Here is a 17,575-nt window from a genome sequence, read left to right as displayed (position 1 = left end):
AAGACAGCTACTGGACTGCCTCAGGGTCCCTGGGACCCTGGAATGCCCCCAGTCAACTCCAGTCTGTTCCCCCCAGCCCTGCCACAATCCCAGTGCATCTTCAGGGCTGGCCCCTCCCAGGGGTCCTGCAGGGGCCTCCTCTTTCAGCTTTTGCCTTTAAAAAGGGGCTGATCATCCATCCATCCCTACCCACTCCCTGGGATGCCCTGAAAGGCTCCATTCAGCATCAGACACAGCATCCTTGTTCATTTTCAATCCCTTGGTTCCCAGCTTGGAAGCTGCTAACCAGTCTCCCAGGCCAGGAAAATCCTGCTCAGGTAGGACTCCTCCTAGATCTTTCCAGACTTCCACCTGGATGGCAGCTTTGGAGCTTAAGAGCCAGACATGTTAATTTATTCTGTGGTTCCCCCATGATCCTCTACTTTGGAGTCATGCTGGATTGGGGTCTCCCTTCCCCAATGTGCAAGAGTCACATGTTAAGGTAAAACTCGGGGGAGGGATTCAGAACAGTCCCTACTTCTCATGTCATCCTGTCCCCACGGCCTTGCTCTCACCCCAGGGCTCCTCCCTGTTCACCCCTGAAGCTGCCCTCCTCCGGGTGGGGTTGTGTCCCCTCAGATGGCAGCTCCTTCTAGTGATGCTGCAGGGAGTAAAGGCTGGGACCCGTAGGTCTTCAGGTTGCTGTGGAAGGAGGCCGTGGCCTTGAAAGTGTATCCTGGGTCCCAGAGCCTTGAGCTTTGGTCCTGAGCTCCCACCCATGGGCCCTTTGGACATGTGGGCTATAGAGCAAAGCCTTCAAACCCGCAGCTTTGGCACTGTTATTTGGGTTCCCATTTCCTAGTCATGCACCCTTAGTATGCGAGTGTGCTCGGTCGTGTCTGACTCTTGGCAGCCCCATGGACTATATCTTACCAGGCCTTTGTCCATGAGATTTTCCAGGCAAGAATATTGGAGTGGGTTGCCATTTCCTTCTCCAGTGCCACCTTAGGGAAGGACTTAATTCCCCCAACCTTAGTTTTCTTGTCTGTAAAATGGGGTTAGCAGTACAATCCACAGTCCCTTTTCTGAAACCCTGTGGGGCAGATGTGCTCCAGGACTCTGAGTTTTTCAGCTTCATTTATGTAACATGGTGCATCTATCCTACATGACATAATACCCCACTGGGGTCTGAAACACCTTGTAATCAAACACATTGGTGTTTCTGCAACTGAATTTTGAACATTCACACGACATGAAATAAAGACCATAAATGGTCTGGGTCTGTTCAGTTCAAATTTTGTTACCAAACAATTTTTTTTTTAAATTCTTGTTCAATTTTCAGAATTTTGAAAGGTTGGGGTTGCAGATAAGGGTCAGGCTACTCTGTGTCTCCATAGATAATGGCATGCAGCAGAAAGAGGTGAAGAAATGTTCATGGTCTGATGCCAGACCCAACCCAGCTGTAAGCTTTGGGATAAGACAAGTCTTGTGACAAGGTCAAGGGTGATGCGTGAAGGAGAACCGTTCAGGAGTGGCTGTGCTGTTACCCGAGTGTCTGAGCCATTGATTCCAACTCCACAGATCCTGAGCCTCAGCCATCACAGGGCCCTGAGCCTTTCCCTGGCATCTGACTTAATCCATCTCCAGGGCTGGACCTTTCTCGGGTGGATCCTCAGCTAAGACCTCTGCCACACTGGTGACCAGTAGGACCAGAACGACTACCACATGATCGTCCTCAGGCCCTGGGCTCCCCGACCATTATGGGCTGCTGCCTCCGACAGCTGCAGCTGTTCTCCACCTGCATGGCCTTCTCGCTGGGGGCCAGCGTGGGCACCTGGAAGGGGGCCATAGGTAACTGGTCCATGTTCATCTGGTGCTTCTGCTTCGTCCTGACCCTCCTCATCCTCATAGTTGAGTTATGCGGGCTGGAGGGCCACTTCCCCTTCTCCTGGGACAACTTTCTCATCACCTGCAACTGCTACTCCGCCCTCCTCTGCCTCTCGGCCTCCATCATCTACCCCATCATCTACATTCAGTTCTTCTCCAACAGCCACGACTGGGACCGCACCATCATCTCCACTGCATTCTCCTGCATCGCCTTTGTGGCTTATGCCATGGATGTGACCTGGACTAGGGCCCAGCCCAACATGATCACAGGCTATATGGCCACCGTGCCAGGCCTGCTTAAGGGGCTGGAGACCGTCGTGGCCTGTGTCATCTTTGTCTTCCTCAGCAACACCTCCCTGTACCTGCACCAGCCGGCCCTGGAGTGGTGCGTGGCCGTGTACTCCATCTGCTTCGTCTTGTCATCCGTGGCCATCCTGCTGAACCTGGGCAAGTGCGACAGCAGGCCGTCCATCCCCTTCTCCGTTTTCCAGGTTGTGCTGACCCTGCTCTCCGTCCTCCTCTACACCACTGCTCTGCTCCTCTGGCCGCTCTACCAGTTCAACGAGGAGTTGGGCAGGCAGCTCCAGCGGTCCAGTGACGTGAACTGCAGCAGTCGAATTCCCACCTCCGTGTGCATCTGGGACCAACAACTGGCTGTGGTTAGTTTGACAGCCATCAACCTGCTGATTTATGTGACTGACCTGGTGTTCTCTGCCCGCCTGAATTTTAACAGTGGCTGAGGCTTTGCCCAAGGGCTCCCAATTCCTCCCTTGTCTCACCTGAAGTTCATTACCAAGCTCTGATGTCCTCTTTCCAGCTCTCCTCTCTCCCTTCTCACGTCCTTCTGCATTCATCTCACTCCCTTTCCCTTTTCCTTCCCACCTTCTGCTCTATCTCCTTCCTGTTTTCTTTGGTTGCCCACATCCTGTTTTGCCTTTTTCTCTTGCTGCTCTCTCATCTTTTCTACATTTTCTGTTTTTTACCCCTTTCCTGGTCATCCTTGGTTTTCTCATCTCGTGTGTCCTGACCACCTATCCCCATTTTCCTTCTTCTGATCCATCAGGACCTAAGACTCCTTCCTTCTCTGCCCACCACTGCCTCCCACCTCCTAAGGTGCTGACTCCACAGCACACAGCCCTCTGTGCAGCTGTTCACGCCCTGGGCTTCCGGAGAGGCCTTGTTGCCAAAGCAAGTCTGTCCCTCTGGTACATGTGTGATGGGTTTGGGGATGGGGGTGGGTAGCTAGGCATTGGGTCCTCTTTCTTTGTGTACAGTATGTCTCCCATTTAAGTTAAAAAAAAAAAAGTCTCTGGAGGTCAGTAATTTCCAGTGGGTGGGAGTCTTGAAGCAGAGTCCCTGGGTCCCTAGGCCCCAGCTGGTGGTTGGCCCCGTCTGACATTGGCTCTAGAATTTTTCCAAGCTTACTGAAAACCCACTGCCTACAGAAGCCATCTTAAAGGAAGCAAAGGCTGAATGCCTCCCCATCCCAACTACCGTCTGGGGAATCGAAGCAGGAGCTGGTGAAGAACCCCAGAGTCTTGAAGACAGCTGTCTGCAACGTTGGTGAGGGGCATCGATGTGGCCCTCCTGCCTCAGTGATCAAAACTGCAGGTCCCGCCTCTGCAGGGAGAAGAGCATGGCCCTGCCAGCCTTAAAGCTGATGTCAGCCTGCCTGGGATCATTTGTTTTCTTTTTCTGGTCAGGAGGACAAAATTGACTGAATGGACCTGTTCTTAAAGGTGAAATTTCTTTTCTATTTTTCTGGGGAAGGTGGGTTGACTGAGTGGGGATTTCAGCTGCTGTAGTCAAGTGAATTGCAGTGCTTGAGTGTGTGTGTGCACACACATGTCAGTGGCTTTTTGCCACTGTGTTCTGCTTTTCTGAGACTCAGGCATAAAGTGACCTATATAAATGCAGAAAAAAATATGTATGGTTTCTTTTAATTACCTGGAGTTTCCAATCCCCATCAGCCCCTGCTGTCAACCATGGAAATCTTGTCCTTTCTTCCATATCCACAATGTTCTTTTTTAAAAACCTCAAAGATAAAATAAACAAAATGAAAATGAAACCAACAAAATCCACAGGTTCTAATTGCCCAAACTTGACTAGAAATCAGAAAGAGCCTAGGTCTTAAAGGGGCCCTGCCAGCCCTTGGATGCCTCTCTTTAAAGGTGTGTGCTTTGTGCATACTGACTGTGTGTGGTTGTGTGTGTGTGTGTCAGTGGTGAGGCATACATTAAGACCAGCAGCCCTTTAAATAACTGGCAAACTCATCTCAAGCCTTCTTCCTCGCCGGTTCGCAGCCACAAAGCCTCAGAGCCCAGCATCCTAGAGTCACCAGGGCCAGAGGAGCCAGGCAAGCAGAGCTCTGGGGGAGGGGAGGGGAAGGACCCCCTCTGCTGCCCCTCACTCCTGTACTGGGAGGAAGCATGTGATCTTCACCCAGAGGTGGGTTGGATGGAGGGGAAGGGCTCCCAGGAGGTGGTCCTCGTGGCAGGAAAATCTTAAGAAGCAATAAAATAAAATTCGTATTTTAAAATAAGAAAAATTTATTTGGCCAAATACACCTAAAGCTGGGTTAAAAAGTTAAACAGATTTCTTTTTTGCAGGACTTCTTAGGACTAAAAGAGATCTATAGCAGTAAGTGATTCCCAGACTTGTATAATCAGGGAACTGTTTTTTTCCATGGAACATCATGGACTAGTATTCCATGGGATACTCTTTGGGAACCATCAGTCACATCCCCCTCCCCAAAGACTGGTTCAAAAGCTTGTCCAGAAAGGCTCTAACAACATCACCTCCCACAGTGGGCCATCTTATTTTGCAGCAGCTTTCATTCCTTAAGGGGTGCAAAGTCCACTTGCCCTGCTCTCTGGACTTGCACAGAGAATTTCAATCTCTGCTCAGCTGGAGAGTTCTCCGAAAAGTCCTCAAGAGTCCTTGGCTCTCCTCTGCTCACCTGCTCTAGACAGGATGTCTTTGCGTTGATTCAGGTGCTCATTCAGGGCAGGAATTGGGTTTTGCTGTGGGATCGGCAGTGCCTGGCACACAGTGAACACACAGTAAATAGTTGTTTAGAAGAGAAAGGCATAGAGCCTCCCTGGATGGCTCACACAAGCACAACAGTGCCTCCATCTCCAGAACTTCCACATTCCTGCCTGCTTCGTTGTCAAGCCATGGCCTTCCCTAGGGTTTATTATTAGCAAAGGAGACAGGGCCCCTGATGTCAGGAAGCTGGCTGGGGCTCAGGGTGCTGGCCCTTCAGCCCTGGGGGCCTCTCAGCAAATAGTCCCTTGGAAACAGGGCAGGTGTCCCTGAGGAGGGGGTGGGCTGGGAGGGGCCTCACTCCCCCACACACTGGACCCTGGAGGAGCCCCTGTGTGAGCAGGACTGCAGCCCTGGCTGGAGGGACTGTCTTGGGCAGTGACCTGGGCAATTCCGTGGTCTCCAGGGTCCCTGCCACTCTGGCCACGTGTCCCTGTCACAGCCCTGAAAACCCTTCAGGCCCCTGTTCTCCTGTCTCAGTTCCAGTCCAGGCCCCTCCTCCATGGGAAGGTTGGCTCCATGCCTGCCTCCCTTCTGGGTCAGAAGACCCCTACTGGGCTGCCTCAGGGCCACTGGGACTCTGGGATCCTGCCTGCCCCCGTCATCCTCACTCTGCCCTCCTGACCCCCACCCATCTCCCAGGAGCATCCTCAGGGTTGTCTCCTCCTTGGGGTCCAGCAGGGGCCTCCTCTTCCAGCCCCTGCCCTTAAAAAAGGCCCAGTCATCTGTCCATACCCATCCCCTCCCTGGATACCCTGAAAGCCTCCACCTCAGCCTCAGACACAGCATCCTTGTTCATTTCCAATCCCTTTTCCCAGCTTGGAAGCTGCTAACCAGTCTCCCAGGCCAGGAAAATCCTCACTCAGGTAGGACTACTTTCTAGATGTTTTTGGACTCTTATCTGGATCGCAGCTTTGAAGCTAAAAAATTAAACATGATGTCAATTTATTCTGTGGTTCCTCATGACGCCACCCTAGAGTCATGCTGGGTTGGAGTCTCCCTGCCCCAGTGGGGAAGAGTCACATGTGAAGGCAAAATTGAGGGGCGGAATTTAGAACCCTTCCTACTTCCCACGTCATCTTGTCCCCACGGCCTTGCTCTCAACCCGTGGCTCCTCCCTGTTCACCCCTGAAGCTTCTCTCCTCAGAATGGGACTGTGTCCCTCAGATGGCAGGTGCTTCTAGTGATGCTGCAGGGAGGAGAGCCCGGGACACGTGTGTCTTCAGCTTGCTATGGGAGGAGGCCAAGGGCCTTGAAGGTGGGTCCTGGGTCTCAGAGCCCCGAGCTTTGGTCCTGGCCGCCTATCCATGGACTCTGCCGACATGTGGGCTGTAGAGCAAAGTGTGCAAACCCACAGCTTTAGCTGTGTTTTCTGAGTTCCCTCTTCCTGGTCATGCATGCCACCTAAGGTGAAGGCATGTGATTTCTTTAGCCTTAGTTTTCTCATCTATATAATGGGGTTAGTAGTATAATCCACAGTCTCTTTTCTGAAACCCTTGGGTCAGATATCCTCCAGAATTCAGAATTTTTCAGTTTCAGACAAGTGACCTGGTGCATCTATTCTATATGACATAACATCCCACTGGGGTCTAGAAGTCCCTTGTAATCAAATACATTAGTGTTTCTACAACTGCACTTTTGAACACTCATAATACATAAAATAAACGAAAATCATAAATTATCCCAGATATGTTCCGATCAAATTTGCTACCAAATGAATTTTTAAACATTCTTGTTCAGTTTTCAGAGGCTTGAAGGTTTGGGGTTGCAGATAAGGACCATCCTACGTTGCATCTCTATAGATAATGGCACGCAGCACAAAGAGATATAAAAAGTGTTCATGGTTGAGGCCGGACCCAACCCAGCTGTGAGGTTTGGGATAAGACAAGTCTGTGACAAGGCCCCGGGTGATGGGTGGGGAGAACCATTCTGGAGTGGCTGTGCTGTTACCTGAGTGTCTGAGCCATTGGTTCCAACTCCAAAGATCCTGAGCCTCAGCCGTCACAGGGCCCTGAACCTTTTCCAGGCGTCTGACTTAATCCACCTCCGAAACTGGATCTTTCTCTTGTGGGTCCTCAGGGAAGACCACTGCTGTACTGGTGACCGTGACCTGCCTTACAGTCATGACACCATGTCCACCTGGCGGACATCCCCAAGCAGTGAAGGTATCCTCTGGGTGTCCTGGCTCCTCCGCCTGCCGCAGCTCTGCTCCACCTGCGTGGCCTTCTCGCTTGTGGCCAACATGGGCACTCTGAGAAGGGCCATAGGTAACTGGTCCATGTCCTTCTGGTGTGTCTGTTTCACCATGACCTTCATCTTTACCATAGTTGAGTGTTGCAGGCACCCGTCCAGCTTTCCTTTCTTCTGGTACAACATCTCTGTCACCTACACCTGCTACGCTGCCCTCATCTGCCTCTCGGCCTCCATCATCTACTCCATCACCTATGTCCAGTTCGTGCCTTATGGTCCTTAACAGGGACCGGGCCATTGCCGCCACTGCTTTCTCCTGCATCGCATCTGTGCTGTATGTCATAGAAGTGGCCGGGATATGGGACTGTTACGAGCTCAAGGAGATCTTCTTCTATGTGCACACCAGGCGATCCCTGTTGAAGGTGCTGGAGACCTTCGTGGCTGGTGTCATCTTTGCCTTCCTCAGCAACACCTCCCTGTACCTGCACCAGCCAACCCTGGAGTGGTGTGTGGCCGTGTACTCCATCTGCTTCATCCCGGCAGCTGTGGTCCTCCTGCTGGACCTGGCTGAATGGAAATACATGCTGCCGGTCCCCTTCTCCATTTTCCAGCTAGTGCTCAGCCTGCTGTCTGTCCTCTTCTACATCAGTGCTCTGGTCCTCTGGCCTCTCTACCAGTTCAGCAAGGAGCTCGGCGGGCAGCCCCAGAGGCCCAGTGATGGGGACTGCAGGGACAAGCTCACCTACAACATGTGCGCCTGGGACCAGCGCCTGGCTGTGGCCGTCCTGACAGCCGCCAACCTGCTGGTTTATGTGGCCGACCTGGGGTACTGGGCCGGCCAGGTGTCTGTAGGGACTGAGGACCAGCCCAGGGACTCACAGGAAGTATACTCACCGAACTCTGACATCCTCTGATGCCCTCTTCCTGGCTCGCTGTCTCCCTCCTCACATCCTTCCCCACACATCTCGCTCTCTTTTCTTTTCCCTTCCCTCCTGCTGCTCTGTCTCCTTCCTGGTTTCCTTGGTTGTTCAATTTCTGTTTTGTCTCTTTCTCTTGCTTCTCTCATTTTGGCTTCACTTTCTGCTTTTTGACCCTTTTCTGATTGTCCTTAGTTTTCTTGTATCCTGTGTCCTGACCACCTCTCCCCATTTTCCTTCTTCTGATCCATCAGGACCTCAGACTCCTTCCTTCTCTGCCCACCACCTCCTAAGATGCTGACTCCACAGCACACAGCCCTCTGTGCAGCTGTTCACACGCTGGGCCTCCGGAGGGGCCTCATTGCCAAAGCGTGTCTGTCCCCCTGGCAGTGCCTTACTGGTGTGGCTGGGAGAGTTTAGGGGTGTGGGCAGGTAGGAAGGGATTGGGCTTTTTTTCTCCCTATGGAGCAACTGTATAGTGCACCTCCCCTTTAAGTTAAAAAAAACCCTCTGAAGATCAATAATCTCTAGTGGGCGAGATTCTTGCCTGAGATACTCTGGGTTCCTGGGCCCCACTTGGTGCTCAGTCCTCCAAGAGATTGGCTCCAGAATTTTTGCAGGCTCACTAAACATCCGTCGCTTAGAGGGCATCTTAGAGGAAGTCAGGGGTAAATGTCTTCCATCCCAACTACTCTCTGGGGAATTAAAAAAAAAAAAAAAGAGCTGGTGAAGAACCCCAGGGTCTTGAAGACACCTGTCTGCAGTGTTTGTGAGGGGCAGCGATGTGGTTCCCGTGACTCAGTGATCAAAACAGCAGATCCTGCCTCTGCAGGGAGAACATGGACACTGCCAACCTGTCTGGGTGTTTTGTTTTGTTTTTCCTTTTTTTCCTTCTGTTCTGAGGGCCAAAAATTACTGACTGACTCTGTTCTTTAAGAGAAAGTGTCAAATTTTCTTGGGCGGGTGGTTTGTAGGGGGTGGGGGTTGCTGCCTCCATTGTGAAAGGAACTGTATTGTTGGGTGTGAGGGGACACATACGTGTGTTTTTTTGTGTTGGTTGCTTTTTGATGTTGCTTCCTGCTTCTCTGGGACTCAGGCATAATTTGCACTATATAAATGTGCACAATTTAAAAAGATTTTCTGGAGCCTCTTGTTCTTATCAGCACTGCTGTCAATCATGCTGCTGCTAAGTCGCTTTAGTCGTGTCCGACTCTAGCCCACCAGGCTCCCTCGTCCCTGGGATTCTCCAGGCAAGAACACTGGAGTGGGTTGCCATTTCCTTCTCCAATGTATGAAAGTGAAAAGTGAAAAGTGAAAGTGAAGTCTCTCAGTCGTGTCCAACTCTTTGCGACCCCATGGACTGCAGCCTACCAGGCTCTTCTGTCCATGGGATTTTCCAGGCAACAGTACTGGAGTGGGGTGCCATTGCCTTCTCCGCTGTCAATCATAGAGAATGGCTTTTTCTATTCTCCCACTTTCATAATAACTTTTTCAACCTCAGTATAAACATGAAAGAAAAGAAAGAAAGCAAAACAAAACAAAATCCACATACTGTACTTGCTGCAAATTTGCCTAGAGCTCAGAGGAGTCCCAATCAATTCCCACCCTCACCCAAACATAGGTCTCTGGGAGCCCCTCCCACTGGCTCCCCACCCAGGCCTGGACTAGAGCCTGGGGGTGTGGCCCAGCCTGTGACACTAGATGTTGGGCCCCACCCCAGTGCCCAGTATCCTGTCCCCTAGCTCTTAAAGGGGCTGTGACAGCATCTGGATGCCTCACTATAAAGGTGTGTGCTTGTGTGCATGCTCAGTGCACTGTGTGTACATGTGTGTGTGCCCTTGTGCTCCCCTGCATTGAGATCAGCAGGCCTTTACAGTAACTGGTGGCTGTGAAGGTCCCACAAGTCTCCTGTCGTCAATTACAAAGCCTCAGAGCCCAGCATCCTGGAGTCACCAGGACCAGAGGGGCTGGCAAGCAGAGCTGCGAGGGAGGGGAGGGGAAGGACCCCCTCTGCTGCCCCTCACTCTTGTCCTGGGATGAAGTGTGTGATCTTCACCCATTGGTAGGGTGGTGGAGGGGGAGGGCTCCCAGAAGGTCATCCTAACGCAGGCAAATCTTAAGAGGGAATGAAATAAAATTCTTATTTTAAGGCAAGAGAAGAAAAATTTGCAAATAAAATGTTTCTCTGCCCATTTGGGCCTCTTTCTTCCTTGCTAGTGTGCATTGTGCATTAATCTGACCTCCTAAAGAGCAGAAATATCTGCTCCACAATAGCGATCAATTTTTCTAGCCAAAGCCATGGAACTTCTTAGAAGATAACACTGCTTACTTACTTACGACCTTACTGGGGTCACTAGATGTATTGCTTGTGTTCTGCCTATTTTATTAGATTCTTATTTCTTGAGAAATATCTTATGAAAAAAAATAAGATAACTAGGCTACTTGAACCAGCCTGCAATGCAGGAGACTCTGGTTCAATTCCTATGGCAGGAAGATCCCTTGGAGAAGGGATAGGCTATCCATTCCTGTACTCTTGTGCTTCCCTGGTGGCTCAGTCAGTAAAGAATTGGCCTGCAATGTGGGAGACCTGGGTTTGATCTCTGGGTTGGGAAGATCCCCTGGAGGAGGGCATGGCAACCCACTCCAGGATTCTTGCCTGGAGAATCCCCATGGACAGAGGAGCCTGGAGGGCTGCAGTCCATGAGGTCTCAAAGAGTTGGACACAACTGAGTGACTGAGCATACATAAGCACTGGCTACTTGAAATGAAATATATAGTTCTCTAAGATCCATGATTGTAGTAGTGTGATTCTAGCTATGAGAAGAAGCAACAAGTGGAAACCATCTCCTGGAACTGAGAGACTTGTAAGACTTGTAAGACAGGTGGTCCAGCCATCCTACTGTTGCCAGGACAGGGTGAGTAATAGCATGTGAGTGGCCTATCAGTGAAATCCCCATCTGACCTGGGAATGAGCATTCCTAGCACCCTGGGAGAAATTGGTGGAAAATGTCTCCTAAACCTTGGTTGAAATTAAGACAGAAATAGAGGGAATTGTGTAATAAAGAATGTTACCGACCACCCAGTTCTACAAGAATCAAGCCAGGACTTCCTTGGTGGTCCAGTGCCTAAGTCTGCACTCCCAACGCAGGGGCCCCGGGTTTGATCCCTGGTTGGGCAACTAGATCCCACATACTGCAACTAGGACCCAGCCTAGCCACATACATAAATAAAATATATGCTTTTGAAAAAGGGAAACAAGTCATTAGCCATTGCAGTCACTGATCTACAATCCACCTTAGATGGAATTCAGGGTGAAAATCAGGATAAAGTACTTTGTGCTCTGGGACAAGTGTGAGAACCAGACCTCAGAAAGTTAGATATTTTCCGAAGAATTTTTTTATGAGCCCAGTTTCTTGCATCTTCCCATATTCAGAAAAGCACTAAAACCGTTACCCAAGATATCTGGTCCTCATGAAGAGCAGTAACCTATACCAAGCTGTGTGTCCCCAAATCACATACATCCTGCCCTCCTTACTTCTCTGAAGGACAGGTCTCAGAGCTTCCTGAGAGACTGTCTCTCCAGTTATACTCATCAGGTTGGCTCCAATAAAACTTCTATTTCTTTCTTAAGTTGACTATTGACTAATTTTTCATTGATAAACACATTGATACACCCAAGTTTTTCTGCAGGAGTATCATATTCTTATATTTCCTGAATCAAATGAAACACAGCCCTGGGACCTCACTTCCCAGGAGAATGGAAATGCCTCTGTGCTTTAATAAAAGAATCGCCCAGGGTGGGCCCACCTGAGGGGCTCACTGTCCAAGCCTCATGGTTTTTGAGGGTGGCTGCTACAACCCCCCTGCTGGGGGGTTAAGTGTCATTTGTCACAATTCCAAGGCTGGTCCAGTCCGCTCACTGTGGAGCTCAAAAGAGAGTGTAAATGTCCTCTGCTTAGTTCAACCCTCTCGTCATAGAGAGGAGCAGCTGGAAACCAAGGAGGGGCAGGATGTGTCCAGAGTCACCCTGCGTGTGGCAGAGTCAGAGTCAGGACCAGGTGTCCTGTCCCCAGGCAGGCTGTCCGTCCATGGCCCCACGCTGCTTGTGACAAATGTGGCAGCAGCATCCTCCAGGCTGGGATTCTGCCCCATCCACCCTCATTCTGCATAAACCTGCTCCATCCCCCTGAGGAGGGCACTCACTGCTGCTGAGTCAGTTTCCTCATCTGCTAGATGGGGGAGGGGTGCCAGAGACCCCTGGTCCCTCCCAACGCCGCCTTCCCCTGATCTTTTCTGCTGGGAGTACAAAGGGACTGATCTGAAATAGTAGAAGAGGAAATGGAAACCTAGAGTGAGAAAGAGGTAGATTGGGGTCCACAGCTTGGTCCACAGTCACATGTGGTCCTGCCTCCAGTCAAGTGGCCCCACAGCTCTGGTCTCGTCTCCCTGGAGATGAACCATGAGTTGCATGGAGAGCAGAGCCCAAGAGATCTGGTTTCTGGTTTCAGTTCTGCCACAGGATAACTCATGAGCATGGATGAGTCTCATCATTGATCTGAGCTCCAGTTTCCTGTTTATAAAATAGGCAAATTAGGCTAAAATGATGGCTTTTAAGCTATGTCCTCTGGAGACCTTGGTTTCTAGTGAGATGGTGGGGTTGCAAGTAGGGTGTTAGCCCACCCCGCATTTTCTCTAACCAGAGCAATCTGGCTTGAATCAAACTCCCACTCAAGATCTCATTTGAAAATAAGATCGGAAAGATTGGAAGTGATTCATATGCTCATCTTTAGGATGGTGGTTAATAAACTATTGTGTAGACAGAAGAAGGAATACTAAACAGTATGAAAAAATGAGGATGCTCTCAAATAATGATAAGGAAATATCTCCAGTATATACAGAGTAAAAACAGTAAGATGTATAGTATGCTATTTTAAAATGTATAATAGGGAGAGAAATACAAATAAAAATACAGATATCTATATAATTGGTTTGCTTCAAGAAACACAGAAAGGACCCCCATGAGTTCAGTGGAAAAGATGCCTGGTCTTAATCAGGAAGAGGAATGGAAGAGAGAGTAGACGGAGCCACAGGTAGAAGCGAGGTTTCTCAATATACGGCTTTTAAAAGAATATTTTTATTTTGAACCATGTAAATATATTACCTTTTCAAGAAAATAAAATTTAAGTTTGAAAACTATACCAACTGGAGAAGAAGGGTCAGGGGAGGGATAGTTGGCAGATGGTTTCCATGTTCCCTGCAATTCTGATGGACAGTCTGGGGGAGGAGCTGAGAGATGCCCACACAAGCCTGTCTCCAAAGGCAGAGGGAAGGGAGGTGCCTTGGGTCCAGAGGTCTGGGGAGAGGGAGCTGTGGCCCCCAAGCTTACCTGCTATGACCAGGACTCCCCCAACCTTTTAGCACACACAGTTGATGGAGAAGCCAGACGGTGCCCAAGCCTCAGGCCCTACCCTTGCTCCCTGCCTGGCCTGGGCTCTCCGTCTCCCGAGGCAGTGGCCAGAGGCTCCCTCCTCAGCCGGCCAGCCAGAGCCTCCTCCAGGCAGCGTGACTCCAGCTGACGCCCCCACTCCCCAAGACTGTGGCCTGAGCCGCATCCAGATCAGAGCCCAGGGCGCAGATGTCCCCATTCTCTGGCTCTGGAGCAGTTTCTTGGAGAGAAGAGGATTTCTTCTCTCCGGGGCATCAGGCACCTGGTTATCTGCCCTGGGAACCAGTGCAGGACGCCAGTCCTGGCCCTTGTCTGTGTGTCTGTCTCCTGTCTCAAGGTGGGTGTGGGGAGGCAGATGAGCTGAGAAGGCAGGGTCTAAGGTCTCCACGCTCTCTCTGGCATTGTCTGGCTGGCTCGTCAACAGGAAGTGGTCTGGCTGAGATGAGGGCACTGCTGCAGGACCTCTGCTTGGGGCACTGCAGTTAGACCAGGACACACAGGAACCCGGAGATTATTCCTGGACCCAAGAGAAGAGGAAGGGGCTCAGCCTTTCCTGAAGTTCTAGTACCTGCTGAGTTTTGCAGGAAGCCAGACTTGAATTCCAGGCTCTGACCAGGAGTAACTGTGTAACCTGGAGCAAAAGATACAATGTAGTTTTGGGGCCTCAGTTCAACATCTATAAAATGGAGGTGACAATAAATATATCTCTGAAGATGAAATAGAAATAAGTCACCTAGTCAGAGTGCTGTTGCTGCAGAAATGGCTACTCCATTCCTCCTGGGTCTAAGGTACAATGCCAAATCCAGGGAGAGTTTAAGATCTTGAACCAAGTACCTAGGCTCAAACCCCAGCTCTGCCACTTCCTATCTGTGTGATCTTGGCCAGTTGACCTTTCTGTGCCTGTGAAAATGGGGACACAGAGCGCATAGTTCAGGGGCAGCTGGGAGGAACAAATGAATCCACAGCAGAGCTCGACCTGCAGTGAGCACGACACGTGTGACCTCTTGTAACTGTTGTGTCCACAGCAGCCCCGCTGCAGCCCAAGTCCTCAGGGCCCCTTTCTCAGCTGACAGAACCTGTGAGCTGTAACCTGAGGTCTCTTCTGGAGCCAGGCTGGGCTGGTGAGGGTTTGCCCTGTTGCTCTTTGCTGAATCTGCTTCTGACCAGGGGTTGGGAAGTGATGACGGGAGCTCCGTTCAAGCCTATCTCCTCACCCCCAGTCCAACCAGCATCTGTTTCCATAAATCCCTCCAGTGCTTTGTCTGGAAGAAGAGTGAGCTTCCTCAGGCAACAAAGTTCTCAGAAACCATCCATTTGGGCAGCTCACAGAGTGGGGCTCCCTCTGGGCATCCTCCCCTCCCTACATTGACCCTGACAAACCTTAGGACAAATGACACCTTCTCAGCATTACCGCCAAGGGAAGGCACTCCCCTGGTCCCAGCTGCAGCCCGCCTGCCCCTCGGGCTCCCAGCTGCCCACTGATACCAGCAACACGCCATCCCTCAGGCCACCAGGTGACGGCAGTGGTCCAGGTCCCTGCTGAGCCAGGGACCCAGGTAGAGCATCAGCCCAGACCACTGCCCCCAGTAACACTCTCCCTGCTAGGCTGGGACCACTCCTTGTGCTAATCCCTAAGAAGAAAGAGCTTGTGTTTCTTTCTGGTGCTTCAGGTGGAAGGAGGGATTCCAGAATATTCTGTTCCTGGACCCTGCAGAGGCTGGCAGAGACCCAGATCCCTCCATCATCTCAACCTCTGCCCCCCACCACAGGACCCTGGCACCCCTGCTTTCTTCTCTTCCTGCTCCATAAACTTGTTTTAAGCTTTGTTCTTGGTGTCAAGAAGTTGTTCCTTATAGGCATGTAAGGAAACAGGGTTCTGCGTCATCAAGCAAACAGGGGGACAGAGTCCCCAGTCCATTTGTAGGAAGTGGTTATTTTTTTGCTGAAATAGGCCTGATATGTTATGTGTATAATATTATGACCTATTGTAAAATAGAATGCAAAACTCTACATTCAGCTTCAAGTAAACCCTGAGGCTTCAAACATAAACACTACAATGTAGATGGACCAGGTAGAGCATTTGCCTCTTTCACTCATGGCTATATTCCCAGCACTGAACTGGGCTGACACAAGCAGTATTTGTTGAATGAATATGACTTTATAATATAGGCTTATGAATATTACCTTACAGCCTCACGATCCAGGTTGAACCTCCTGACCAGGTTACATTCTGTTCTTTCTGTCTTTGATGGAAATGACCTTTTCTGGTCATCCTTGGTTTTCTCGTCTCCTGTGTCCTGACCACCTCTTCCCATTTTCCTTCTTCTGATCCGTCAGGACCTGAGACTCCTTCCTTCTCTGCCCACCACCCCCTCCCCACTCCTAAGGTGCTGACTCCACAGCACACAGCCCTCTGTGCAGCTGTTCACGCCCTGGGCCTCCGGAGGGGCCTTGTTGCCAAAGCAAGTCTGTCCCTCTGGTACATGTGTGATGGGTTTGGGGATGGGGGTGGGTAGCTAGGCATTGGGTCCTCTTTCTTTGTGTACAGTATGTCTCTCATTTAAGTTAAAAAAAAAGTCTCTGGAGGTCAGTAATTTCCAGTGGGTGGGAGTCTTGAAGCAGAGACCCTGGGTCCCTAGGCCCCAGCTTGTGGTTGTCCCCATTTGACATTGGCTCCAGAATTTTTCCAAGCTTACTGAAAACCCACTGCCTACAGAAGCCATCTTAAAGGAAGCAAAGGCTGAATGCCTCCCCATCCCAACTACTCTCTGGGGAATCGAAGCAGGAGCAGGTGAAGAAATCAGAAAGAGCTTAGGTCTTAAAGGGGCCCTACCAGCCCTTGGATGCTGCTGTTGCTAAGTCGCTTCAGTCGTGTCCGACTCTGTGTGACCCCATAGACGGCAGCCCACCTGGCTGCCCCGTCCCTGGGATTCTCCAGGCAAGAACACTGGAGTGGGTTGCCATTTCCTTCTCCAATGCGTGAAAGTGAAAAGTGAAAGGGAAGTTGCTCTTTGGATGCCTCTCTTTAAAGGCGTGTGCTTTGTGCATACTGACTGTGGGGTTGTGTTTGTGTGTGTGTCTGTGGGCAGGCATACATTAAGACCAGCAGCCCTTCAAATAACTGGCAAACTCATCTCAAGCCTCTTCCCCTCTTGTTCGCAGCCACAGAGCCTCAGAGCCCAGCATCCTGGTGTCACCAGGGCCAAAGGAGCCAGGCAAGCAGAGCTGCGGGGGAGGGGAGGGGAAGGCCCCCTCTGCTGCCCCTCACTCCTGTACTGGGATGAAGCGTGTGATCTTCACCCAGACACAGGTTGGATGGAGGAGAAGGGCTCCCAGGAGGTGGTGTGATCTTCACCCAGAGACAGGTTGGATAGAGGGGAAGGGCTCCTAGGAGGTGGTCCTCATGGCAGGAAAATCTTAAGAAGCAATAAAATAAAATTTGTATTTTAAGACAAGAAAAATTTATTTGGCCAAATACACCTAAAGCTGGGTTAAAAAGTTAAACAGATTTCTTTTTTGCAGGACTTCTTAGGACTAAAAGAGATCTATAGCAGTAAGTGATTCCCAGACTTGTATGATCAGGAAACTGTTTTTTTTCCATGGAACATCATGGACTAGTATTCCATGGGATACTCTTTGGGAACCATCAGTCACATCCCCCTCCCCAAAGACTGGTTCAAAAGCTTGTCCAGAAAGGCTCTAACAACATCACCTCCCACAGTGGGCCATCTTATTCTGCAGCAGCTTTCGTTCCTTAGGGGGTGCAAAGCCCACTTGCCCTGCTCTCTGGACTTGCACAGAGAATTTCAATCTCTGCTCAGCTGGAGAGTTCTCCGAAAAGTCCTCAAGAGTCCTTGGCTCTCCTCTGCTCACCTGCTCTAGACAGAATGTCTTTGCATTGATTCAGGTGCTCGTTCAGGGCAGGAATTGGGTTTTGCGGTGGGATCTGCAGTGCCTGGCACACAATGAACACACAGTAAGTAGTTGTTTAGAAGAGAAAGGCATAGAGCCTCCCTGGATGGCTCACACAACCACAACAGTGCCTCCGTCTCCAGAACTTCCACATTCCTGGCTGCTTCGTTGTCAAGCCATGGCCTTCCCTAGGGTTTAT

At 50.5% G+C, this 17,575-nt stretch overlaps 1 protein-coding gene and 1 pseudogene across 1 annotated transcript; both read left to right on the top strand.

Annotated features, from left to right (window-relative positions):
• Positions 1 to 202: 202 nt before the first annotated feature.
• On the top strand, positions 203 to 4,173 carry LOC109575281 (myeloid-associated differentiation marker-like). The gene has a single exon (XM_019983274.2). The coding sequence runs from the start codon at positions 1,740 to 1,742 to the stop codon at positions 2,604 to 2,606; it is 867 nt and encodes a 288-aa protein (XP_019838833.2). The 5' UTR covers positions 203 to 1,739; the 3' UTR covers positions 2,607 to 4,173.
• On the top strand, positions 3,503 to 9,039 carry LOC109575259 (myeloid-associated differentiation marker-like; annotated as a pseudogene).
• Positions 9,040 to 17,575: the final 8,536 nt, after the last annotated feature.

The sequence above is a fragment of the Bos indicus genome, chromosome 21 (genome assembly GCF_029378745.1).
Source record: "Bos indicus isolate NIAB-ARS_2022 breed Sahiwal x Tharparkar chromosome 21, NIAB-ARS_B.indTharparkar_mat_pri_1.0, whole genome shotgun sequence".
NCBI classification, from domain to species: domain Eukaryota; kingdom Metazoa; phylum Chordata; class Mammalia; order Artiodactyla; family Bovidae; genus Bos; species Bos indicus.
Note: the sequence above shows the minus strand (reverse complement) of the source record. Positions and strands in the feature narration are given on the sequence as shown.